General features: G+C 37.7%; 1 protein-coding gene across 2 annotated transcripts; it reads right to left on the reverse strand.

Annotated features, from left to right (window-relative positions):
• Positions 1-3,309: 3,309 nt before the first annotated feature.
• Positions 3,310-24,055, reverse strand: LOC140169685 (ankyrin repeat and SAM domain-containing protein 3-like). 2 transcript variants are annotated; one of them, XM_072192982.1, is made up of 12 exons: positions 24,028-24,055; positions 15,830-16,051; positions 14,685-14,883; positions 13,766-13,887; positions 12,474-12,555; positions 11,709-11,844; positions 10,824-11,012; positions 8,997-9,134; positions 7,510-8,170; positions 6,740-6,881; positions 5,581-5,753; positions 3,310-4,694 (listed from the first exon to the last, which is right to left on the reverse strand). In XM_072192982.1, the coding sequence occupies exons 2-12, from the start codon at positions 16,021-16,023 to the stop codon at positions 4,280-4,282; spliced, it is 2,451 nt and encodes an 816-aa protein (XP_072049083.1). In that variant the 5' UTR covers positions 16,024-16,051; positions 24,028-24,055; the 3' UTR covers positions 3,310-4,279. The 2 variants fall into 2 exon arrangements, with proteins under 2 accessions (XP_072049083.1, XP_072049082.1); XM_072192981.1 differs by having other exon boundaries at positions 3,311-4,694; positions 24,013-24,055.
• Positions 24,056-27,653: the final 3,598 nt, after the last annotated feature.

Here is a 27,653-nt window from a genome sequence, read left to right on the forward strand (position 1 = left end):
ACAAATATTGTAAGAAATTAAAAAAAGGAACACATTCGCCATGAACAGCAAACAATGGGCCAAAACCGTTGAGTTTTCGAGGGGGTAACCCCCTTTAACACATTTTTTTCGTTGTCGACCAAAAGGCGCCCCCTTTATCAAAAATGTCTGGATCCGACCCTGTTTATTGTATTATCTTGAAGACAACATATTCTTCTAACCTTTGGTTTCAATCATTACAGCTTTAACTATAAATTATAGTAAGATATTAAACATTTGTAGGATTTTATCAATCTGTTAAATTGCTCCCTTTCGATCAATAATAAGAAAATTGAAAACGAATCACAAAGTATTAATTTTTATTGTTTTATTTAAATTGCATCCACTACTGACTCGCTAAATTCAAGGCTTAAGCGTATGTCATACTTACTGGAACAAGTCCCACTTAAACTGAAATTATGTGTCCCATCACCGGGGAGGGTAGCACTCAACTTTAGAAGTGACGGGTATGTGCCTACCCGTATTGGAAAGCAAGGGCCTATTGGTTTAAATTATACAATAAAAATAGGGGGGTCATTGGGTACAACCAAATTTTTAAAAGGGGTTATTGGGTACACCATTTTGAAAAAAAGGAGTAATTTGGTATAAAATTTGTAAAAAAAGGGGTCATCAAGAAGGAAATTTGCCAAATTTACAGTACAATTTGCTGAAATAAACGATATTGAAAGTTTCCTCCTTGTTTTATGCCATTTTGATGATAAAATTCTAGAAAGACTGGTCTTTAGGTAGGCGAACCTATAAAAAGGAGGGGTCATACATTCGACTTCAGAAAAGGGGGCCTATCGGATAGGCACATACTTATCACTTTGAAAGTTGACTGCACCACCACCGGGCCCATTACATCAAAAGAGTGTTACCAAAAATGAAATTTTAAATTTCTAAACCAAGTGACGGAGCTGTTTTCATGCTAAAATGGCACCTCGATCGTCGATGTTGGATGCAGATTGCAGAATTGTGATTTTAAGCGACAAATACTGTAAAGCGTGAAACGTTCGCATGCATTAAAATTTTGCAAGTGCAATTGATTCACAACATTTTCTTGCACCCGGATTATTTTTTTCTCCCCATTTTTAGGAAATGCACAAATTCTTGACAATTTCATGTCAAAGAATAATGTTCTCCAAAATGCAAAATTTTTAATGATGCTAAAATACCATGCTTTACAGTATCCCAGCAAACACAAAACGTTTTTGACATCATTTGCTGAAGGTTAAAAAAGGTTGCCAGAAAACGTTTGAATGTCAGGTTATATAAAGGACATATAAAGGGTATAAAACGTTTTCATAACATTCATAAACATTTGCAAATATTCTAACATAATGTTATTCAAGTGTTGACAAAATATTTGGCAAAAAATGTTTGCAAAAAATATTTTACAAAAACGTTTTGAAAACATTTTAAAAATATTGTGGTTGAATAGATTGAAATTATTCTCTCATTGTTGTAGTGTGTTTCCATACAAAACGTTTTAAAACATTTCCACAACCTTTATATAAAACCTTTAACAAAACCCAAAATATAACATGTTTAAAACGTTTTAAAAACATTATTGCATTTGCTGGGATGTTACAAACTCCTGCTTTTTTTCAATAATTTCATTATTACCTTTACATGAGGGATTCCAACAATAGCCATGTTTCCACATGGTGGGACAAATAAACCTGTAAGGCCGTACACAATTATCTTTTTGGTTCTCGTCGGCAGGTTTTTCAAGAAATGTTCAGACAGTTTATTCAAAATCTCAGTTTTTGACAAAACTACAGCACCTAAAACTCTTAGATTTTTTGCAGGGGAATCTTAGTTTACTAAAGTACATTATTACAATTGTGAAAAAACATCCTCCTCAGCAAATGTTACAATATGGCTTTAAACATGATACAAATAGCCATAAAGAGTGGATAAAATTACCTGTTTAAGAATGAGAATAAAAGTAATGTTTTCAGACCCATGCTGCTATGCATGTCTCTATAGCCTGATATAACACGGGAGATATCATTATGTTATCTCCTGTGAGAGCACAGTGGCCACGTGGAACAAGCTTAGACTCATGCGGGTTCGAGCCCCGGCGACGCCATCGTGTTGTGCCCTTGATGAGTAAGGCACTTTATCTCCATTACTCCTCTCCACCCAGGTGTGTATCTAATGGGTACCGGCATTCTTGAATGCTGGGAAGGTATTGAATGCTGGGAAGGTAATAGTCTCGCTGTGAAGGAGGTGTGGCCATCCCCCTATAGCAACATTTATGGAGGAGTCTGGACCAATCGCCAATGAAAGAGAGATGGGCACTCCGATCACTGTTTATACAGGATCGTCTCCTTTTTGTAACCTTATGTTTGTGTGGAACAACAAGCGACTGAAATGAATGCTATCTCCTATGTCATATCAGGGAATGCAGACATGGCTGAAACTCAAGACAATACTTTTATTCTCTAAATGCAAGGTTATAAGTGCTTTGTTATTACTGTGCAATTACAATCTTCTTGCATCCAACTGACAAAATAAAGCCTCCAAGTACTGTCCTGCAGCAAATTACTACATACAAAATGTTAAAATATATTAAAAAATATTTTGCTATTTCTAAAAAAAAGTATCAAAGCAAGTTTACTCCTACATACAAAATGTTATAAATATATTAAAAATAGCTTGGTATAAATCTACAAAAAGATTTAGGCACTATGTACTCCTACATACAAAACATGTTAAAATAGTTTGCTTATTTCTATAAAATACTTGTAATTAAAGACAAGTGGTGAAATTTAGAAAGAATCAGAGAACTCAGACTCAAGATTCTATGACTCTCTCGAATGCTGGTTTCATACTTCGAAAAGGCATTAATCGTGTTTAAATGCAGATAGGACACCATATAATTTCACTTACAAGAAAAACATATATGTCACTATGGGAAACTGCGATAATTGCAAATCAGGCACATACACCAACATGTACGCCATTGTGCCTATCCAGTTACGAGACCATATAGCAAATGTGTTGTTATAGGAAACTGACTGTTTTAAATATACGACCAAATGAATGAATTAATTATCTCACTAATTAAGCAACATCCACAGCCAGGATTTGGCAATTTTGAAGAGGGATGTCTACTTATTTATTCTGTCAAATCTCATGAAAATGTTAAAAATGTCAGATATGAATTTAATCGTACTGCACTGATTATCCTTGGTAAGCACTACCTACAAATTTAAAAGCCTTGGCTTATACACTAATTTTCTATGACTGTATGCTACATGTAGATGAAAAATGCTAAAAATATGATCTATGAGAAAGAATCAAATAATTCAATTAATTGACCTTGTTGGGTACAAAAACTCATACTCTACAACTTCAGGTCGCCATTTTAGCTATATGATATTGAATGGGGTCAATGAACTAAGCCATAATACATGATGTTATTTGCTCAAAGTGAGTCTACCTTTCTAATTTGAATTTTAAAATATAGCAGAAGGTAATGGTGCAACAATGTACTTTTGTATACAAAACAGTTATAGCCTATTTAAAAATACTTTTAAAATATATTATTCCTACAAGTAGAAAAGTACTGAACATACAGCTGACTGTGTTGAAAGCATGCCTACAAATGGAATGAAACTAATCACACCACTGGTTATTACAATAGTTTGACCCTAAAATTAAATGTTGAAAACATAATTAAAACAATTCATTCTTAGAAGCATCATTACTTTTTAAAGTAATAAAACTAATAAGTAATATGGCCATTTTTTACAAATTAAGGCAAATTTTTTAACCTAATTATTAATTTCTAAATAAAACCAGATGTAAATTGTACATATTATCAAGGCCAGATTTACCTTTTTGGGGGTCCTATGCCAGGCCAACATTGGGAGGCCCCAAACTCACCGTGAGGAAGGCATGTGCACTCAAGTGGCCCAATTTTGGTGTACATATAAGATCGACAGTGACAGTGGAAGCATTGTAATTTAGAGGAAGACAAGGATTCTTGTTACGATTTTATTAGGACATTTGTACATGAAAAAATTGCCATTTTGGACTATTTTAGGCCAAAATGAAGGTGAATGTTGCTATAAAAAGAGCCAGTATGCACAAAGCAATGGTGTTTCTGGATGATGCACAGGGCAATTTAGGCCCCCAAATTTTGGGGGCCTTGGGCCCAGGCCTATCTGGCCCAAGGGTAAATCCGACTCTGCTATTACTTGAATTTATCGCCAAAATTGTGTCAGTCTAGCAATATATCTTATACCAATCATGGCAATGAATTGCCACTGGAGTTTGGTGAGAATCCGGGATTCTGTCCATCAATCAACTGATCCATATTATTAGTTGCCATGGCAACTGACCTCCCTAACTGATGTGAATACTGACTGAGCATACTCTTTAGATCTGCCATGGACATGTGACCAAGATCTCCTTCATTAGCACCTGGTGAAGAGACTTGCCTGTCCAATGACAGTTGATCTTTCATATGAGATGAGGCTTCAGATGTTGGTACAACTATTCTGATTGGTTGGTTACCTTCACCACTTCCAAGCATGGCATCAAGTTGCAGTTGCGAGTGAAGGTTTCTGGCGAGGTTTTCTAGGCCAAGTTCAGATACAGGTGTGGGTGATTCAGGTGTCTCTTGCTGTTCCATTCTTGATACAAGCTCAGCTTGGCAAGATCTGGGAAAGAAATGAAGGAACAAAATTATATGTTGAATATGGAGGTCAAATTTCATTCGCATACTTAGCGAAGAGGGTGCTTCTAAGGCCTCCAACAAATGCATTGTTTACTTGTCCTCTTTTCTTTTCTTACAATTGTAGTCACAAAATTGTAAGACTAGGCACAAGTCTAAGCATTCAAAATCTTGAGTATAGGGTAAGAGTAAGCTCATAATTTTAATATTATGTTATTTTTGCTAATTGGTTATGAAAGAGATTGGAAAATGTGTTTTCCAAAAATCAGAATGCACAACTTGAAATTAGTCTTTGTTCAAGTCTTTGGGCTTGATTGTCACAGAATACGAAAAAGGTCGTAAAATGCCCTAAAAATGCATGGGTTGGCCCTTTTTTCCAAAAATTTACCACATATTAAGATTTTACTTTCATTGCCAGTTAGGACTAACTAAAGGATTTGGTTATGTTTCATATGGCAAAACAGGATAATATTTTTTGAAACCAAAAAAATTATGTATTTTTCTGGAATAGGGAGTAATTCCTCATTTTGCTCCAAGCCTTTATCAAGGAGAATATTTTCTACACCACAATTCTGTTATTCATCATCATCATCATCATTAGTCGGCTGCGGAGCAGGTGACTAAAAGTTTTCTCCAACTATTGCAATCTTGGGCAAGTGAAACAATTTTGTTTGACTGTAGCATCCCTTCAGTATCTCCCAGGAGGTGCTGGACATACTGTAAGTACAGTGTGTGCAGCCGTCCCATGCCAGTTTTCTCTTCTCATGAGGTGGAATATAAAGGGCATATTCTTTCACAGGCTTGTCGTCTTTAAGACGCAGTATATGGCTGTTATTATATACTGTAACTAATAATGGTATTATATTACTAACCTAACTGTGTCATAAATCTTCCTCATGTTATGACACATTTGTCTTGTCTCTGACACCAAGCTGTGTAATTGCTGATACGTACGTCGATCCTCCATCAGGCAGCCTTCTACTACACTCCGTAACTCACGCTCTTGAAGTACTTTCTGTTCCAGCTGCTCACTTTTGAAATTAGACTAGAAGAAAAAACATGACAAAATCTAACACAAATCTGAATGCAACCACATTAACATTTGTTACAGAATTTGGTACATGGAGGCCAAAGGCCACAAATTTGAAATTGAGATAAAGGCAAATTAATATTGAGTTAAAAAAACAATAAAATACATAAGAATTAAAAATAGGCATCACAAAACATCATAACTTTAGAACCAAGTATGCTAGACCTTTGGTGTTTGCAGTCTATAATAGTGTAATGCTTGTATAAGGTACTAGTTATAGTACATGTAACTCAATTTTCAAAAATGCCTCCTTTGGCCTCCAGATTGTGTCACATTTTATATCACACCTTTAAAAACTATTTCACATGTTCCTGCATGTGGAATGGAACAATCAATCTTTCACCCTGCGTGATAATATTTTGTCCATTGCATTCATGGACATTTATTATTTGTATACTATCTCACTGTCACTCATTCATTCATTCATTCATTCACTCACTCTCTCACTCACTTCACTTTTATACTCTCATTATTGCTATTTACTCACTCATTTTTGACTGATTGACATTATTCTTACCCTCAAACGCTTTTCATGTTGCAGCCTATGACTTGCATGCAAAGCTTACAAAAATGTAAAGTCCCATTCAGACTTGCAACGCGATGATATAAAAGCTTAAAACTGAGCCAGGTTTTTACGAGCTCGGCAGTGAAAATTCTCATCGCGCGGTGGAAATTTTGGTCCACCATGGAGTTGGATTTTGTTCAACTTTATCTCATCACGCTGCGATATTGCAGCCATGCATGGTTGTGATTGGCTGCTGGAAAATCAAGGTCGGCAGTATGACCATTAAAGGAGATGCAGACCCCACATGCTTTTAAAACATTGCAGCATCGCGCGATGAAATTGAAATGTACATTTTAATTTCATCGTGCGATGCTAAAAGCATCGCATCGCCCTTCGATGTGGAGTCTGCATCAAACTTAAGCCCTCAATTCCTTACCTCAGATAATTGTTCTGCCATTTCTTGCATAGCAGTCTCCATTCTGTCTGCATAAGCCTGTTCCAGGTTATCTGATAGAGGCCTTGCCTGGCTATGCCACCTGGCTATTGCATTGGTCATCTTTCTTCTTGGTCCAAGTAATCTGGAGTTAACAAACAAGAATGATTAACATTGGGCAATTCTAGTTGAAATCCATACACCCCTTGATTTTATTCTCCCATCCATACAGGGGGTGTAGATTTCAAATGGAGTCACCTATTCAGGTAGCCCCATTTGAAATTCACACACCCTAAGATTATAAGGTCATGTTTTCCAAACAGGGTATATGGATTTTAACTGGAATAGCCAACACATTGCCTTTGTCTAAGGCCATGGTAACGAAAGTTTTGCTTCCACCGCCCACATGCTTTGAAACCTCCCGGATGAAATTTTCATTACTTGAAAACATTCATTATTTCCACAAAACAAGGCTTTGAAACAAAAATTTCAAGTTCTGGATCGACCAGCTGCTGCTTTATTTACGTAATAATCGGCACCAAGTCTCCTTAGTCGTATCCATATGACGCGATACCGCTAATAGCTTCGATCTGTGCACTCATGCAAGATACCTCCGTTCCAATGCATTCACTTTAAAATGTAATAATGAATAATAAAAAATTGCCGCATGTGATATGAAAAATTTATGCAAATCTAAAACTTTCATTCCCATGGTCTAACCTCTCCAATCTTATCACTGTTTTGGGGTTAAATTATAACATTTCATTACTCACTTTATTCCAACTTCTTTCAGGTCAGCATCCGTCAGGGTCAAGAACACCCTCAGATCCACGTCCTGTTCTTCAAACTTCAAATAATATTTCTCCAGATTCAAACTCTCCAGCAGATTCTTCAACTCATGATATGGATAAATTCTTGATCTTTCCGCGACAGCGGCATCCACCAGATTGTCCAGACCTATTTCCGCAGAGAGCGGCGCCACACTGGGATGATACCCTATACCGGCATTATAGATAGGCAGAGGTTGCTGAAGACTCTTCCCAGAATTCTGTGCGCCAATTCCATGAGTTCTTGCATCAATCCCATAATTCATAGCACCTTGAGCATTGTCATATGACCCTCTTCCTGGACCTGTTGGCTGGATTTGAACCGGACTCTCCGCTCTCTCGATGATATCGGGACTGAACTTCACTTCTCTGGGTTCAGGTTTAGGGGATTGAGACGGACTCCTACGAGGTTTGTTTGTGGGCGGATCGTCGAGGCTGGACAGACTGTTCTCCCTGCTGAGGCTAAGGATACCACCCCGACTACCAGTACTGCTACCACAACTTGATGATCCACTACTTTTGATGGTCAGTGCTCCGGACACACAAAAGGCATTGTCCTCTAAGTTTTCACCATCAGATCTCTGGTAATGGTCTTGCCAGGAACTATCTGTGGAGAGAAAGTCATGCACATATGTGACACGATCAAGAGAAATGAGTCGGATGTCGCTAATATTGATTTTGAGATATTGGCAAAGAAAGTGTTAAAATTCTTTTGTTTTATATTGTTTTCAGCGTTTGATAAAGTGATGTAACTTTGCACAGAAAAGTCGTATCAACATGGGGTTTTCAGTTTCAGAAAGCTCTGAATGTCCTCTTTAGAAACACATGTAAAACTAATTTTCGACCAGCGTCGACATGTGACTCATTCCTCTTGATCATGTCACATATGTGATGTGATTGAATAAGTATGTACCACAGAGGAGGAAGAAACAGAGCGCGTACAATCAGTCAAAGTCCCTGTGTATTGTATGGTGTAAGTTCTCGCATATTCATGAGGGCCGATTGTTCGATCGTGTCGTGTCTAACAATCACGCCAGCGCTGCGTGCCTTCGCGTATACACGATAGAGCGTTGCGTGATTACGCGATAGACCATGAAAATAATTGCGTAGCAGTCTCGCCTGACGCATTTCACTGAACAATCGGCCCTCATTATCGGATGAGGCGGAGACTTTGACTGGTGGTACGCGCTCTGTAGTACTCTGTGGTATGTACATGCACCAAGTAATGCTAAGCCAATGCAGAACACGCTGAACTTCAAAGCTAGTGCCACTGACTGGAGGTATATATATATATATATATATATATATAGACTATAGAATTTCATCTTCAAATCATGAACTGGATAATTTCTTAATTTTTAGTCATAGTGCCAACTTCTAAAAAAAAGCTGAAGTAGTACAACCCTAACTAGAGTTATTGATAAGTTCCTTACCACTTCTTGATGTATAGCTATCTGCATCATGTTCAGCTGAGTTAATAGGTGACGTGACATCCCTACTTCTGACGGCTCCTCCTGGACTACTATCCCCACCTTGGAATCCCACATAGACCATGGGAACAATAGGACTTGCTGTGGGTGCAACAATAAAATACAGAGTGTAGCTGAAATGAATGAGACTATTGTAAGTACCGTAACCACCAGGTATAAGCCCACCTTCGACTTTAAGCCCACCCCCTATTTTTCAAAGCATTCTGGGAACAAGGGTGTACTCAGGTATAAGCCCAGTACTTAAGTTTGGCCAAGTTCTTAAATCAAATCAATGCTTTGCTCTCATATTTAAGAACAAATATAAAAAATATCAGTTGATAATTAACATTCCACACTTATAATGTTAAGAAATTGACATAGAAGATAGAAATTACTGGTACATTGGGCATATACAAATGGGGTGATAGTTCTTATTTTTAAATTCAAGCACTAGCCCTTCCCCGGTTATAAGCTCACCCCCATTTTTGAAGTGAAATCTGCCATCTAGGGGTGGGCTTATACCCGAGTGGTTACGGTACATACAACAGCAAAATCAGTCAGAAGTCGGAAATATTGATTTCCAGATACAGACAAACAAAGGAAAAACTTTCTTTTGTTGTCAATTGTTTTGGAAACACTTCAACTGTTCATCTTTGGAACTAAATGTTCATTTTCAATGGGGTTTTCTGCAAAATGTACCTTTGCAAATACTTTAAATATAATGTCGAAAACTGAAAATTGAATATACTGATTGGATAAATTGACTTCAGACTGATTTTGCTTGATCAAACCACAATTTTATTTTATTTAGGCTCATATTACTACAATGTTTTTCACAAAATTCAATAATGGTGCAATATTTTTCATGAATTTACATACAAGGCCAAAAAAAACCAAGTTTGTTTCCTGTAGCGTGCACGCATTACGTTTTTGACGGCTTATTTTGCGCATTAGAAATTTTTTTTCACTTACAAAGGAAAAAAACCAAAAACCGGAAAAAAATCAAACAAAATAATATAAAACACTACTGGAGTAAACATTTACACAGTACACACCAAACAAGCATAGTGAAAAAACTACTGGAGAAAACATCACACATTTTTCTAAATACCTTTTTCAATCTGTAGGTTGAAAGGGGATCATAAATATTCTTGAATATGATTATGAAGAAACATGATTTTTTGTGTGTGTGTGTCGAAGAGACCCACTGTAAATTCCCATTCCAATTTGCATCAAAAAAGTTTTTGTTTTTTTTTCATTTGAAGACATGGATTATATAAAAAAAAGTATTTCGCATTGGACTTTTTTGACCTGCTACAGGAAACAAACATGTTTTTTTTTTGGGGGGGCACAATAAGTAATATTTTTAATAAACACGTTCTATTATGTAACTTGTGGTCAATGAATTTTTTTCAAAAAATAAGTTAAAACAAGACGCTAGACAACATTAGTGTCCGAGCAGCAGTATTCTAGAGTTTGCTGAAGATGTGAGAGTTGATTTGCTGGTAGACTGTATAGAACTTCCATTGTTGATTATCTGTGACTGACTTTTGATAATTGATAGCACGATCCAAACAGAAGAAACTTATATTTTATCATTGTTCAATATCAACAACAAAAAAAAGTTTCATCCATTGACAGTTTTCCATTGATACACAATTCAAGAAACATCTATATTAGCATGTTTGAGATGAATTGAAAGAAAAATAAAGTTAAGTAAAAACAAGGATAACCAAAATTCGGAAGATACTCTCCATATACCCAGACACTAATAAGTAAACACAGACTTACATAATGTTGCTGGACCCTGTGGTTTACTCCCCTTTCTATCTCCCATCAGCTTGGCGATAGCCTCTGGACCATCTCGAAGGCTAGGACCTTTGGCCTTTGACCTTGAAGACCTTCCATGTGGTCTGTTGGGTCGATGGTAGCTTTCATCTGATGAGCTAAGATCAGCATCTGGTCCAAGAGCACCAAGTCCTGTGTGTTAATAGTATGACTATGAACCAGAGAAGATATCTTACCCTTCCCAGAATCCTTTGCAACATGAAATATCGCCTCGTTTCATCTAATGACACTCCTATTACTTTGTACAGGTTCCCTTCGTTTTTATGTTGAGAGTAAACTGGTTAAACATGGGTCGAAAGTCAAGAATTAATCTTATTTTGCAAGCTTTGGATGCGCTCTGTTCATTGAGGTACATTTCGTTACTATCGACCCATGTTGCACTAGATAGCAAATCAGTACAGGAAATTAAAATGGGAGAAATGCATCATGGGAAGTGTAAGATATCTCCTCTGACTCTGAACCTCTTTTACAAATCTGTTCACTGATCAAGGGAAAGGAGTTACAATGATTAATGAATGATTCAATCAAATGATCTTCCTTAATCAATCAATCAATCAACAAAGCTAGCAATAAATGAATCAATCAATGAATCAACAAACCAAATCATTGAATGGGTGAAATGATCAATATGTCACTCAATAAATGAATGAACAATCAATCAATCAATCAATCAATCAGTCAGTCCATCCATCAGTCAATCAATCAATCAATCTTACCTGCTTCCGATCAATCAATCAATCAATCAATCAATCAGTCAGTCAGTCAGTCCGTCCATCAGTCAATCAATCAATCTCACCTGCTTCTAATCAATCAATCAATCAATCTTACCTGCTTCTGATCTGAGACTGCTTGGAGACATACATCTTGTGTCAATCAGACTGACAATCTTCATGTGTCCATTGATGAGTGCCAAGGATCTTGCCGTCTCCCCGTGTTCACTCTTGGCATTCACATCTATACCTTCCTGTTAGCAGAGAAAAAATTATGCAAATTAGATACTTAATTACCATATTCTGCGACAAAAACTTGCTAAAATGTGAAGGCTACCAATTGCCACCCCTCCACCAAATTGCATCACTATACGCCTTACCAGTTCCGAGAAATTGCACTTGCAAGTTCGGACGGACAGACAGACGGACGGACAACCAGGAAAAAAATTATCAAATATATCTGTAGGAATATGGTCTATAAATACATGCCAGAAATAAATGGAATCTCAAGGAGATGTTGCTGACTTTTGATAGCTACTCTCACATATCATCACTCAAAAATAAAATGTTGCTCTTGCAACTTTCATCTTATACGTTGTGGGAACAGGTCTCAAATCAGGTGCATCTTGAGTGGGCAGTCTTGGTCAGTCCAAAATTCACCTGTTGCAATACAACTTAAAAAGTGTGGTGCTAAATTTTGATACCACATTGTATTGACTTTATGTGTTGATTGTCTGAGACTGCACTTCAAATTGCTCTGCATCAGATGAAATTGCACCACAACTTTCAAAATGGGGCAAAAATATAAAAAATTAATTCGAGGACTGGTCATAATCACTGGAAATTTAAAAGAACTAATCCTTTTGATACACATAACACTTACACATTGCAGGAATGCATTGACAATGATTTCGTGTCCCTCAGCTGCTGCCATCATTAGGGGTGTGATCTTATGGCGAGGCTCTCTGTGAGAATCACAAAATGAAGATTGGTAATTCTCATTATCAGCTGTATATTATACAATGCTACTCCTAAAAGGAGGGTTAGGTCACACTGAGTACATTTCAAGATAAAAAGCAAAGAAGGCCGTTATGTCCATGAAGTTTCAATACACGGTGGTGATTATGTTCATGCAGTTTCAATGATCTACCACATTATTTCACTATTAAACTTGAACAGAAGGTGAAGATAACCCCTTTGTACAAGAAACTGACACAAAACTAGCTTTAATTTATGACTTAACCTTCATTAATAACTATAGCATCCTCAATTTCTGTGAACATTCGCAGTATTCATTGACTATCATAGGGTGCCAATACACTGGATTCCATCATGAAAACCTAAAATTTACATTTTTACACCTTTGGGCTAGGAAAATCCCAAATCCCAAAATAGAATTCTATTGTTTGTTAACAATGTCAGATACACACTTGTTGTCAAACATTGGCAATACATGTGTCCAGTACGTAGCCTCACACTGACGAAAAACAGCAGTAATTTGGATCACTGAGGCAGGCCTTAAAAATCAATGACAACATTCAGTTTTCAATTTAACAAGGATTTAAAGAGTTTGTGGAACCATTAATCTTGTACTGCACATCAGCATAAATCATTCAGATCCCAGGGTTTTTTTTATCATCGAATAAAGATTTTAAAGTTAAGAGCAGTTTAGGCAATGGTCACGGTAAACAGTGACCTGTAAATGACCAGTCGCTGATTACAGAGACCAGAAATTTTAACAAGGCTCAGCTACATCTTGTTTGCTACATAGTGAACAGATAGAGCTCTATGATAATCGTGGACTACCACCACAACCAAATTGATCAATGAAAACTTTCCTGCCGAGACTGTCAAATTACTTGTTTGCTGTTATTCTCCATCTTGATGATTGTTAATGCTCATGCTTGCTAACAATAGCCTTCACCTTAAAAGAACTATAAGTTTTGAGATATTTTCTCAAAATATCAAGAACTAACTATGGAGCCACTGGGCCAATACTAGGCTTGTTTAATTTGTACTCATATTAATGCATTTTTCATGCTGATTCCAAATATGGTTATGAAAATGCACAATTCTGAAATTTTTTAATTATGAAAAAAACTTGTCGTCTACAGTCGACACCCGCATATAGAGAGTGTTAACCTTCACAGATATACAGCAGATTGAGTCACTTACTTGGCATTGACATTAGCTCCTGTCTCCATTAAGAACTGAACCATCTTCTGATGTCCAGCAAATGTGGCATAAAACAGTGTGTTCCAGCCTCTGTTGTCTTGCACTTCAATCTCTGCTCCTTGCTAAAATAGAAAGGACAGAAAAGACATGTATACATTCTTTGTTGCATGCTCCATAAGCCAGTATAAATTTTGTATTTTGTGTGAATTTAACACTTGGCATCACTGGGGTATGCTTCGAGAGCTTAAAACCAGAACTGAATGGATACATCCAAAATTGGGTTTGTCCTTCGTGTAAAACTGCACAGTATTAACCCACCACAGAAATCTTCTATTTGAAGTAAAATGAATACAGTTTTTCTGCTTAATTCCTCAATGGGGTCTGCACTAGTCTAACTCAGGAATATCTTTTACCATGGATACACCCAAAATTGCCGTTTTCAATCTATGAAAAATCCAAATTCCAGCAAAAATAATAATTATCTAATTCTTATCATCTTTAAACATGCGACACAGACACCTCTTTCACAGTGACCGTGTTAAAGTCCATGTCAAAATGGTGGATGAATTCTAAATACCCTTCACAAGTGGACATAAACTGTCCTGGCTTTGAGTCCTTGACATTATCAGAATTTAATCAATCACATACTGGAAACAAAACAAATCTCAAGCTGAATATTTGCTTTATTCATGGCCTAAGCAGCTGTAGTTTTTGCAGCGTATAATTGGCAAGAAAAATTAAATGCGAATGGCGTGCACATAGTTGGGCGTATAAGTACTTATGCTAGCTGCGTGTTGTGTGATGCATGACTGGCATGTGCTTATGTGCATTTACATGAGTTGGGACTTCACTGATACACACAGTAACAAGACCAAATAGTTCTTGCCAAATTATAAGCCAAACAAACTATAGCACATACCTGTATAAGGAAGTATGCAACACTTTCATTGCCACAGCTAGCAGTCAACATCAAGGCAGTAGTCCCTTTCTCTGATTTGATATCAACTTTAGCACCAGCATCAAGTAGTAAGTTGACAATGTTGTCATGGCCTATGTAGCTGGCATACATTAGGGGAGTCCAGGAACCTTTGTTCCTTTTGTCAATGTCCACCTGCCCACTGTAAAATGAAAATTGAAAATGTTTGTCAAAGTCCCTTTTCTCTTAGTCCGAATAATTCAGTCCCAAAACAAAATATTCATTTACCGACCTGATCGTGTTCTGGGTCTGAACTGTTTTGCATTCAAAATCTTGATGGCAAACTGGACAACAGAAGCACATGGTACCACTCCACAGCTTTTGACACCATGTTGCGTGAATCAATCTATTAGTGGACCATCATTCTGATACATTGTACTTGAGTGTTTGGACAACCGGAACAGTTTTGACAGGTCTTTTGTCTACCTCTCTGTTTGTAAACTGACAAGGATGTCAAAATTGTTATCCTCGCCGAATACAAAAAAAACAGATATGTCTTTCAGTCTATTAATAACAACTGAATTTGTCTATGTACATTATGTTAAGGGGGTACTACACCCCTGCCCAATTTTGTGCCTATTTTTGCATTTTGCTCAAAATTTATAGAGCATGTATTGATGACAAGTAAGATATGTATAATAGGGCAAGGACTACAACTACTGCACTGGAAATTTTATTTCAGCACAGACAACAGTTGTGGGGTTACAATTAAAAATGAGGGAAAACCAATATTTGATCAATAAATCAATAACTACTTGCCTTGAGTTGCTGAATTTTCAGTGCAGTAGTTGTAGTCCTTGCCCTATAATATACATATCTTACTTGTCACCAATGTGCTATAATTTTTGAGAAATATGCAAAATAGGCACAAAATTCGCCAGGGGTGTAGTACCCCCTTAAATGTAGATTAGAATATTTCAGGAAAATCAACCATTTCAACAATTCATCAACTGGCCAATATCATGAGTATGAAACAAAACACAAGTAAATAAAATGCATAGGATTATTTAAAAGGGATACCTGTCATCTTTAAAATATATCAGAAACAACTTAGGTGAAGTTTGATTGCATTTAACTAATTACCATACCTGGCTATCATGGCACTAACGCTATCATACTGTCCTATGGAAGCTGCCGTGTGAAGATCAAGTGGTATGGGGTCAAAGGTGGCTTCATTTTCCAGTGGTCCCCAACCTCTCCACATGGACAGACTCTTGTCCAGTAGCTCAGATTCACTCGCCTCATCACTGGCTTCATAGGGGTAATCAACAGGAGAGGTCATTGTGTCATCTGATCATTGCGCCGTCAACCTGTACAGTATAATATATTCATAAAGTTAGCGGTTAATCCAATGTCTAAATAAAAAGTTACTTGAGAACTCCAGCTTCAAATTTGCACACAATAGTTAGGCATTTGATGCTAGAGTATATTGCTATTGTTTTTCGATTCGGTCAGCATTGACAATTTTGCAACAGATGTTATTTATTCTGCTAATGTTGAAATTTGGAGTCAAGATTTTTTTTTATGTAATTACCTTTTTTGATCACCCGTTGTGTTTACTTCTGAACTTCCATATTGCTTTACACAGTGTCATGCTGCTATGTAAAGGCGTGCGTGTTTGGTCGAGAACCGGACATAAATTCGGGGTTCGTTCATGTATTTTCATGACTACCCGGTTGTTTATGCCCGAGGGGCCGCTATGCCCGAGGGCATAAACAACCGCTTAGTCATGAAAATATATGAATGAACCCCGCTCATACATACCAGAACATTTTGTGATTCTTATTTCATCAAAATAATAACAAAAAATGCCAAGTAACATCATTAAAAACTGTAAATTTCCTTCGTTTTCCCTACCCCGTGATCGCACATCCGGGCCACCGGGCATAAACGTTGTTTATGCCCGGCTCTCGACCAATCACGCGCGCCGTTACACCGTTTAAGCCCTCTTTTCCAATCGTAAACAACCTGTGATGTTCGCTCACGTCTAAACACGATGAACTGAGCAAGTAAACGTTTTCTCTCAATGGGAGATGAAAAAGGAAATTGTAGTTTTTAGGCTAAAATGATTGTTTTCTCAGTTGTGGACGAAGGTAAACAGCACATAGAATGTGCTCGTATATGTGACACAATCTGCTCCATGGGGCCAAAGGAGGCATTTTTGAAAATTGAGTTACTATTACCAAATACAAACAAATGCTATCATATACTGACAACACCAAAGTTATTAAATTTTGTGATACATGTATATTTTCTTAAATGTATTTTATTGTTTTTTACTCCATATTTTTGCCTAAATAAATATCAATTTCAAATTTGCCACCTTTGGCAACCAAGCCAACCATGGACCATATGTCACATATGATAGAGGTGTTATTGATTGTTGTAAATTATCGTCTACATTACCCTACATCCGACATGTCAAAATAAACTGTCCATTTTCGACACTTTACATATACAATGTACGACACATATTAACAGGAAAAAAATGAAAATTCCATGCTATTTTGTCCAAACAAGCTTACCGTACCGTAATAAATCACATGCTGGAAACAAAACAAATCTCAAGTGAATATTTGCTTTATTCGTGGCCTAAGCAGCTGTAGTTTTTGCAGCTTATAATTGGCGAGAAAAATTAAACGCGAATGACGTGCACATAGTTGGGTGTAGTACTTATGCTAGCTGTGTGTTGTGTGATGCATGACTTCATTGACACACACAGTAACAAAACGTTAACAGTAACAGAAAGTCATAAATTACCCCCCAAAGTTGACCCTAACCCGGAAGTAGAGTGAATCAGGAAGCATGTTACACCGTAAATCGGCGATCGTAACTCATATCGGTGTAATTTCATTACGATTGTCATATTTTTTTCCCAACGAAGTGTTGAATTAGAAATGTGTCGATATCAAAAAGCTCTAAATGTATGAACGGGATTGGACAAAAATATGAATCAAATTCTGGACTCGCCAACGAATTTTCTAGTAATGTTGTGACCCGTTCATCGGCCGGGTCTTCATCAGACTGCGCAGAGACTTGACTGATGGTTTGGTCATGTGATGGTAATTGGCGAGGAAGTAGTTTGACGGTGGGGCCCCAGGCGTGTGATAACAGGAAACGGAGGCCCCTTCTATATTGAGTTCTGGCTGCTCAGCTTCTTTCACTCCCCTCTCAAACCACCTCTCCTCCTTGTCGAAGATTATGATGTCGTCGGCATTGAATTGGTGGCCAGAGAGTTTTGAATGGGTGAAGACTGCAGAGTCCTGGTTTTTGTTGGAACTTCCTCTCCGATGCTGATTAAAGCGAGCTTTAATAGACTGTTTTGTCTCTCCTACATAAGACTGGGCACAACTAGCTTCTGGGCACAACTAGCTTCAGAGCATGTGAGTCCATAAGTTTATCTTTTGGAATTTTGTCTTTTACGTGCACCAGTTTGCTCCGTAAATTATTAGAGGGCTTGTAGAAGATAGCTATGCCGAATGCCTTGAAAGTGTTTTTTATTCTCTCTGAAAGGCCTGTGGAGTAGGGTATTGTAACTCTGGCTTTGCTATACTGTGACATCTCCCGTGTTATTTTGTTGTGGTGTGTCTCTGGTTGTGGCGGCTTTTTCAAAAGCCCAGTCTGGGTAGCCACAATGTTGATGAAGGGCACTGCGGATGTGATCTTTTTCCTTCTGAACGTCACTTTCTTCAGAAGTAATGGTATCCGCGCGATGATATAAGGTACGGATCACCTCTAATTTGTGCACAAGGGGGTGATGTGACCCAAACTGAATTGGTCAGTATGGGTCGGTTTCCTGAAAACAGTAGTACTAAGGGTGTTATCAGGGTTAACTTGAACAAGACAGTCTAAGCAAGCTGATTGTCTTTGCTACATTCCTGAGTAAACTTAATGCTGAGAGTCAACTTGATTGATATACTTGAAAAAGTTGTCTTGTTCGTTCCGATCAATGACAACGAATGTATCATCCACGTATCTGAGCCAGAATCTTGGAGGTTTGCCTGGAAAGTTCTTCAGGACATATTGCTCAATTCTTCCATACGTATGTCAATACCAATTGGTGAAAGGGGGGATCTCATAACACAGCCATGGATCTGCTTGTAGTATTGGCCTTTGTACGAGAAATATGCGGTGTTCAGACAGATATCAACCAACTCAGACAAATGTTCAACATTCAGATTTGTGTGCTCACTGAGGTTTGGGTCATTTTTAAAGGGAATTGGTAACTGCTTTGAGAACATCATCCGGTGGAATGGATGTAAACAATGCGCTAACATTGTAAGAAGTTATGATTTCGTTTTGTTCTAACTTAATGTCCTTGACAGTATCCATGAAAGCTTGGCTGTTCTTAATATGGTGGGGAGTTTTGCCAACCAATGGAGCAAGAACCTTTGTGGCGTATTTGGCCAAATTGTAGGTAACGGAACCTATATACTGCTGACTAAAGGTCGTACTGGGATCGGTTCGGGCTTATGAATCTTTGGTAAGCCATAGAATGCGGAGTGGGTTCCGTGGGGGGATTCAAACTATGCTTTTCATCATTAGTGACCGCTCCCTTAGAAACTACTTCCTTGCTGATTACCATCACGTGACCAAACCATCAGTCAAGTCTCTGAGTCTGCGCAGTCTGATGAAGACCCGGTGAATGGGTCGCAACGTTACTAGAAAATTCGTTGGTGTGTTCAGAATTTGATTCATATTTTTGTCTAGATTTTAATACTACTGGATGACTCAAAACATTCATCTTATGAACGGGGTTCATTATAAACAATCATTTACAGTAGGAACTTCAATTGAATGAACACAGCTTTCACATGTTAGACTCGCTTGCTAGTCCTATATATGCCGTACCTATGTATATTTAGGACTGGCGTACCTATGTATATTTAGGACATACGCCGTAGGACTGGCAAGCGAGTCTACATGTAGCATCAGTCATAGTAGAAGTTTAAGCATCATATTTCGAGGCGCGGAGCGGAAAGACACCAAATTGGTGTCGTACGTATGACCTTTGACATTCTTTTGTGGCGAGTGACATGGTCTTTCAATTCACGCCGAGTGTCCTTGACAGGCGTGATTATGTTATGCTTCAGTGGTCATCATTCATGGTCATGAATGATGAAAGAATTCAAAAGATAACCTCTGGCCCCAATAATCCCGAGCTATTGTCAGGGTTTCAAATCCGACGCGAACCCGCGAACCGGCTCGCGTGAATGTTCTCGCTGGGTTGCAACTGGGCGAACCAAAATTGGTTCGCGCACAAGCTTGGAAGTCTAAGATCACATTTCGTGTTATTTTTACCTTTTTTTACTGCAACGGAAATGTGATTTAATAATCTCATTAATCCATGAATATAATTCTGAAATGTTGGGGAAAAAGGCAAAGTTTTTATCATTTTAGCTGTCGATTACTTTATATTGTACGATCACGCACGTACAGAGCGTGAAAGTTTTGCCCTGGCCTGTGTTTACAACCCACCATCCCATAATAATAGATATGACCTCGGCACCTCGCTAGTAATAAAAGCGTCTTCTTCTTCTTCTTCTTCCTTATAAGTGCCTCCCTCATATGTATGAGTATTATCGCATTTTGCATACAGACAAGTTAAGCAAGCTGTACTTATTTTTTACTCTGGAACCTAGAGTAGATGAGTGTATTTTGAAGTACAGTCAACATGACCGGGATGATCCCTGCTCTTTTCGAATAGCCAGCGTTCTTTAACGTGCACACTACATGAATGTGAGAAAATATGCATGTACACGGGACCGACAGCTTAAAGTGCCCTCCGAAGCACTAAGCAAGTAGAGTGAAATGTCTTGCTCAAGGACACAAAGAGCCGGACCTGGGATTCGAACCCTTGACCCTTGGGTTCACAGTCCTATGCCTTAACCACTAGGCCACGCTCTCCTCTTCTATATGTCATTGGTCTTCATCTCACGTATTTCCACCAATCACGGCAACTCTTTCTTACCAAAGAGTCGGGTCATATGAATAATTAATCATGACATGAATAATTAATCGTTAAATGACATCGTAAATTTAAAGCTTATTATATAACTATTACACGCATACATGTGCTCACCTTAATAACATCATTAGTGCATAAAAAAAATATATAATTCTGAAATGTTTGGGGGAAAAGGCAAAGATTTCATCATTTTAGCTGTCAATTTATTGTACGATCACAAACAGAAAGCACAGTGAGCATGAAATCCATGGCCCATGTAATTTTAGTGTTTACAAACGATCACCCCCATAATAATAGCTGTGACCTCGCTAGTAATGAAAGTCTCCTTCATTGGTTTGTATCACTTTCACCTTGCCTATTTCCACCAATCACGGCATCTCTTTCTTACGAAAGTGTCTGGTAAACATGAATAATTAATCGTAACATGAATAATTAATCGTCAAATGACCTCGGGCAAATGACGTCGTCATTTTATTACACACGTGCTCACCCTTTACCCGATGTACAAAATAATACGTGGAATAAATTTAATTTCATTTAATTTCATTTGCATTTCATTTGAATGGTTTAAAATTGCGAATCATATAACAGTACATACAAAAGCTATTAAAAGCAATATTCAGCGAACATTTAAGGAAATTTGTAATAAATTTAGGTATGAATAAATCAAGTGAAATTAGGGGTATTGCGGTATGGTATATTTTCATGTTTTGACATCTCTTCATCGCGTAGCTAGCAGTAGGAGATTGGGTCATCCGCGGCCTCAAATTCTCCAAAAATAGAACTCATACGGGTGTAAAACCTTTTAAACTGCACTATATTTAAAATACATGAATGTTATGTTGAGGTCTCATTAATGCATGATAGGTAAGCCACAGCGATAGTCGAAGTTTAATAAGCTTAAAGAAAGTTGCTGAGCTTGCTGTGGACAGTGTAGTCAGTATTTTACGTTCGGTAAACTATAATTACTTTCAGGATTCAAAGTTGAAACAACTGCTTTTAACAACAACAAAAAAGAAGAAAAAAAAAGATAATTAACTTGGTTTTGTTATAATAATGTTATAGTAAGTTGCATACAAATTCCCACCTATTTATAGGGTAATGATTTTACAGGGTTTTTTTTCTCAATATTTTGCGGGAATCGAAAGCCTGGTTCTGATGAGAAAGCCATTTGCGAGAACCTAAACTGGTTCCCGCAATTGATTGCGAATTTGAACCCCTGATTGTCTGAAACTGCTCCTCGGAAGATGTATCATAAGAACTCAGTCTTCAAAAGATAGTCATGTAACGACCAAAAGATAAATTACTGACTATCATTGAAGACTGAGTTCCGCCACAGATATTGGAACACATTTCGCAGTCTAATGTAGCATTGAATCAGACATGATTGATTTGTAGGTATCCCAGGTGAATTCAAATTTGCCATCAAACTGCATCATTTTATATATCAAATTAAAGCCCTTGAGTAAAGAAAGCCAACACTGAAAACCTTTTTGTCATAGCACTTTCCGTAGCAAAGTTACATCTTGTCAAAGATTGACTTTCATCAAAAAGATTCTGCTAGCAAAATTCCCCAAAACAGCATTACGGGGGTGTTTCTAGATCTTAGTCTCATGACGATAGCACCTTTTTTTAATGGAACTGCTATCAAAATCTCTCTAAAATTCCATGTGCGAGTCTCTCATCACCAAAAAAATCATATATTTGGGTCAAGTGAAGTATAGACAACATATTTATGAAGGTTTCCTTCTTAAAAAGCTTCTTTTTAATTTCAATGTAAATTTGTATTGCCGGTTTAGGCCATTTTGACTGACTAACAAATGTGTTAACTGAGGTTTCCCTGTGATACTTGATCGAAAAATCTATCTTTTATGCACGACGACACGAGAGTTATGTGTGCATAAGATAGAACTTTCTGCTATTTGAAAACGCGTCTGCATAGCGTTGATACTTTTTATAACGAAAGTAAAAAACATTCTTCCGAATGTCACTTTTGGCTACAATTTTCCTGGACTAACATAATGTATCTTCGGATTCAAGGTTGCTTACTTTTAGAGAAAAAATACATCTTTGAAGTACATTCTGGAGATGTTTTAGGTCACAGCAGTGCGATGCTCCGAGGAATGATCATGGCCGATTTACTGTCACCGATGTACACGCTAGAGACGACCTTTTTCAATTGGGTACATCCGGGTCATAATCAGTCAGTCACTGATCAGTGGTCACAGTACATGCGCAGTGTAGACGGCTGGTGGAATAAGCATGTGCGGAGTTCAGGATTGGCAAAGCAGCGACTTAGTAGCCCAAAAGGATGACTTTTGAAGATTTTCCACACTACAGTTTCCTGTCCAATAGACACCAATTGATGGTTAAGAAAGTAATTGAGCAACTTTTCAAATCTGGCGTAGGCAATTTATGGTATTTTGCTATCCCATAGATACCAATGTATGAATTTTAAAAACAATCGATCGACTTTTAATTTATTTGACTCGCATAATTTGGGCTAACATTTTTGGCAACACTGCTGGAGGTCAGTGGGTGCATATACAGCAGAAACACGGCGTTGATCGAAGCCGTTCGGAGAACGAATATTGACGTTTTTAGTAAGTACATGTATGAAAATTTAAGAAAATATTATAGTACAGTGTGTCGGTAATATGTCACGAACTATTTCATGATATTTTGGAGACAACAACTAACTTGAGGAAGAAGTTTTTATTCATATGCATGAAATTGTACTCTGTATGGCAACTGCGTACATGTATCACACGAACATGTAAACAAGTACGTTACATACGATAACATCCTTGCAAGTTCTAACTTTCGTATCACAAGCTATCGGTTGTTCATACGAAAGTTAGAACATTTCGAACAATGTGATACCTATTCATTGATTGTTGTCAGAGTGCAGAGTGAGTCTGAATCTGAATCTGAATCTGATTTGATACTGTCCAACACTCCTTGGTTGCTTGGCAATGGTAGAAGTAAGCCGGACAGGGTTGTGAGTGCGCAATGCTATTTAATTACTCTCTTTAGGTGCTTGTGAAGTTTGGATTTGAAGGTTGCTTTCTTGTCTGTTGAGATTATGTTATATGGAAGACTGTTCCAGTCCACCACTGTCCGCGGGAAGAAAGAGTACTTGAAGCAATCTTTTCTGGCTTGTATTCTCGTGAAATAGAAGAGCATAAAAGTTCTCAGGCATGACAGGACCAGGCACTTGCTTAGCGTGTTAGTACGATACAAAAGAACATACAAATATCATCAATATTAGTTTCCTTAAATATCAAAATAACAAAAACTTGCCGTTTATTCAGTCACCTGTTGCTGACCGCAGTAAGCTTTCATCGGAAACAGGACACCTCGCCCACACGCAACTTCGCCTACACGGCATCTCGCCTACGTGCCATCTCGCCCCCTATGCAATGCAATGCATTGCAATGGCGGTTGTGGATGTATCATGGCGATCGATGTGACCGGAAGGGTCGTGTGTTCCTGTGTTGGTAGCAGACTGAACGATCAAGGATTCGTTCCAATGAATGCACGGGAATATTCAACAAAGGGGTGTGTGTGTGTGGGGGGGATGTGTGCGTTTTATAAATTGAGGCCCCTACCGTCCGCGTCCCGGTGTAGATTATGTTCGGTTTTTAACACACCGTGCTGATGTGATTATAACAATATTTTTAAATAGTTTAATATGTGTATGCATTTTTTCAACATGCATTTTTAATAATTTGATAACTTCGTGTTAAAGTGTGTTATACGTGAATTTTTATGAAGATAATTATAAAGAAAAATATGGCAGTCTTAATTTTCTTAATACCATTGATTATTAAAACTTTCAGCCTACTTTTAATAACTTGATAACGTGATAAAGTGTTTAAAATAAATTTTGGCCATTTTCAGCGAGCAGGGCCTGTGCTGTGCGTTTCGCCCCTTTTTACACCGCGGGTATTTGCTGCCGACGATTGCTTGACAAGTCCCCTGCGTGCCTGCACACCGCCAGCCAAACCACATGGCCCGGAAATGGAATATACTGGATACGTTGCGTGCTACGGTCACAGTGCCATTGATTTACCCATGTCATACCCGGCGATTTCGCGGAAGTCTTTACTTGCCAGCGTGTTGGAACAGTTGGAGGACGGGTAGTGTGCGCAACAAAAAATTTGTAATTGCGGGCCGTGTTAAAACATGTTTTGTGCTTGTAAGTCCATACCATGCACACGAAGACGAAGGAAAGCCATTGAATTATGATACAAAATCATAAGGGTAATGAAAGTTGATTCCAAGTTTTCCATCATCGGCATCACTTTTTTACATTATATTAGCTTATATTTTCACGAACAATAATTTTAATATGTCCGAAATTTAGGCCGTATAAATGTATTTTTATGTTAAATCCTTAGGCCTATGTATTTTATTTTTACAGGTATGTTTTCATGAACAAAAGAATCAATTAGGCCCTATTATATGTGTTATTTTATTTTACAAATTATGTTTACTTACTTCATATAAGTTCATACTTTTTAGTGTTAAATTAATTATGGTCAGTATGGCCTAATAATTTATATAATATGGCCAAAAAAAGCGCTTGCGAGTTTTGTGTAGGCCTATTTTTATTTAATTAACCGAATCATTCATTTTACCGGCGCAAACTCACTTAAAATAAAGTTTGAGATGTTCAAAACTTTTAAACATTACTCGTTGACTGCCGATAAAACGCCCAATAAAGACTTAGTCACCGGACCGCGCCGGCCAGTTAAAGTACATGCCCTATCACACCACTCCACACCATACATAAATTCTCCCAGTCACATTTCCCAAATATGAAATTAAAAAAGTCAAATTTTAATTTACTTCTTTTAAAGTTTGGCAGAGGCGGGGTTCGAACTCACGGCGCAACGCTTAGTACTCTATGAGCCTAGCGCCTTAGACCACTAGGCCACTTGTCTTCTTGTTATTCAGCTGAAACTTATTTAAAAATATAATCGCAACTTCAACATAGGCCTACCACGTGACAAGCAAAGGCAGAAAACGTATTATATTTTGGAATTTTATCTGCTTAAAACATTAATGTGTATTATAATAGAGCTAAAATTATTTATATTGTTGAATTCTCAAGCGCATAGAGACAATTAATACGAGCGTCCTATGATACATACACAATACATAAAATCGATTTTGATCTTCGGCATTACTCGGTGACCTCCGATAAAACGCCCAATAACACCGGTCAGTTAAAAAAATGCTTAAGTACATGCCCTATTGAGATAAGCAATCCTTTTGTGATATGTCCATTCATCCATATAATAATAGCAATCAGATTTTTGGATGGATGTTTTACACAGTGATTGGAGAAGAAGCTATGTAAATAATCAAAAGTACATGTCTACAAATTGACAAGGACAACTCCTTTTGTCACAATTGTTTTCACCTATTGCTCAGTATGTTAATTAATCCGATTAATTACGTAATTTCGCCAGCGTATGATATATCAGTACTAATATGTAGGCCCAAGGAGGTTAGATATAGAAAGAAGAGGAAATATATTACGTATCGCATATTGGTCCTTTGTGCCTATTAGAGTTTCCGCCAAGGAGAGGAAGAAAAAAGGAAGGGGGGAGGAGAGAGGAGAGGGAGACCGATGGAGTCACAGGGCTCTAAATTACATAGGCGTAGATCGGGGGGGGTAAATGCCACAATATTTTGCCAGGGGATGGTCAATATAATCACCCCCAATATTGACGCCTGTGTATTGGTTTGTGTCGAAATTAACCTCATATTTGGCCATTTTATAGCCACAGAATGCCATTTTTAGCGCTTTGCGCGAATTTATTCCACTTTTGTCCCATATTTCACCAGTTTAGTTTCAATAGGCCTATGCTAAAATTTTCGCGCGCATTTGTACCATAAGGTTCACTGTACTGGGTACTTTAAAAAAATCCTAACCTAACCTAAAACATAACTTTAACCATAGGGCCTGCACTTTGGCTCGTTTTTTGCAGGTTTACATGGTCCAATAATCACAAGATGACTGACATGTGGTAACAAAGGCAACAGTCACTGCTATTTGATTACTTCGCCTGTGATTGGCCATCACTGTGATACGATGGTCAAAAAACCAATAGATGACTGACATGACATGACTGGCCATTCAATACATGCCTGTGATACACTATAGCCTTTTCAAAATGTAATACATGTTTGCTTGACTGCATTGACTATACCCGGGAACAATACACACAGTATATGCATTGGACCAGGGACTGTGTATGAAGGGACTCGAAACGGATTATAGATAGCTATTGTCAAGCTATTGTTATCAGGTTATCTTTTATGGCCTTCGATTACATGCGAGTTGCATCGAGGGCGTGATGTTTGTTTTCTTATTATTTACTCATGTTGCCCTATTCAAATATTTCTAAAGTTATGTCAAATAGAGTGCTTGCACGAATGGTCATTAGTTCAAATCATCCTCCAGACAAGCTCCATAAGATATGCTAATGCATGGAGTACAACGATTTACTTTGATCTATACCAGTTTACAGGTGATTGGTATTGTACTCCATGCATTTGCATATGTCTTCTGGAGCGTATCTGGAGGATGATTTGAACTTATGATCTTCCGTGCAAGCACCCTATTCAGTACGACAGCAACTTAAGCTCACTTCCGGTAATTTTTACAGGCGTGACCTCTGCTGTTACGTAACGCAATGTTGAAAATCAGGTGGCAAATACGGTTTTTCAGAAAACATAAAAAAATGGAATATACGAGTCGTTTCTCCCTTCATTTCCATATTGAGCCCATAGATAAGATATGAAACATGAGTATAAGGCAAAGAATAACGTGTAAAAGTTGAATTATTGTGGAAAAAAATGAATGCTTTTGGTGCGCGAAGTAGCCTAAAAATGAGAGAAAATGCATGTCACGATAACAAAAATGGTTA

This window comes from Amphiura filiformis, chromosome 14 (assembly GCF_039555335.1).
Source record: "Amphiura filiformis chromosome 14, Afil_fr2py, whole genome shotgun sequence".
Taxonomy (NCBI): Eukaryota; Metazoa; Echinodermata; class Ophiuroidea; order Amphilepidida; family Amphiuridae; genus Amphiura; species Amphiura filiformis.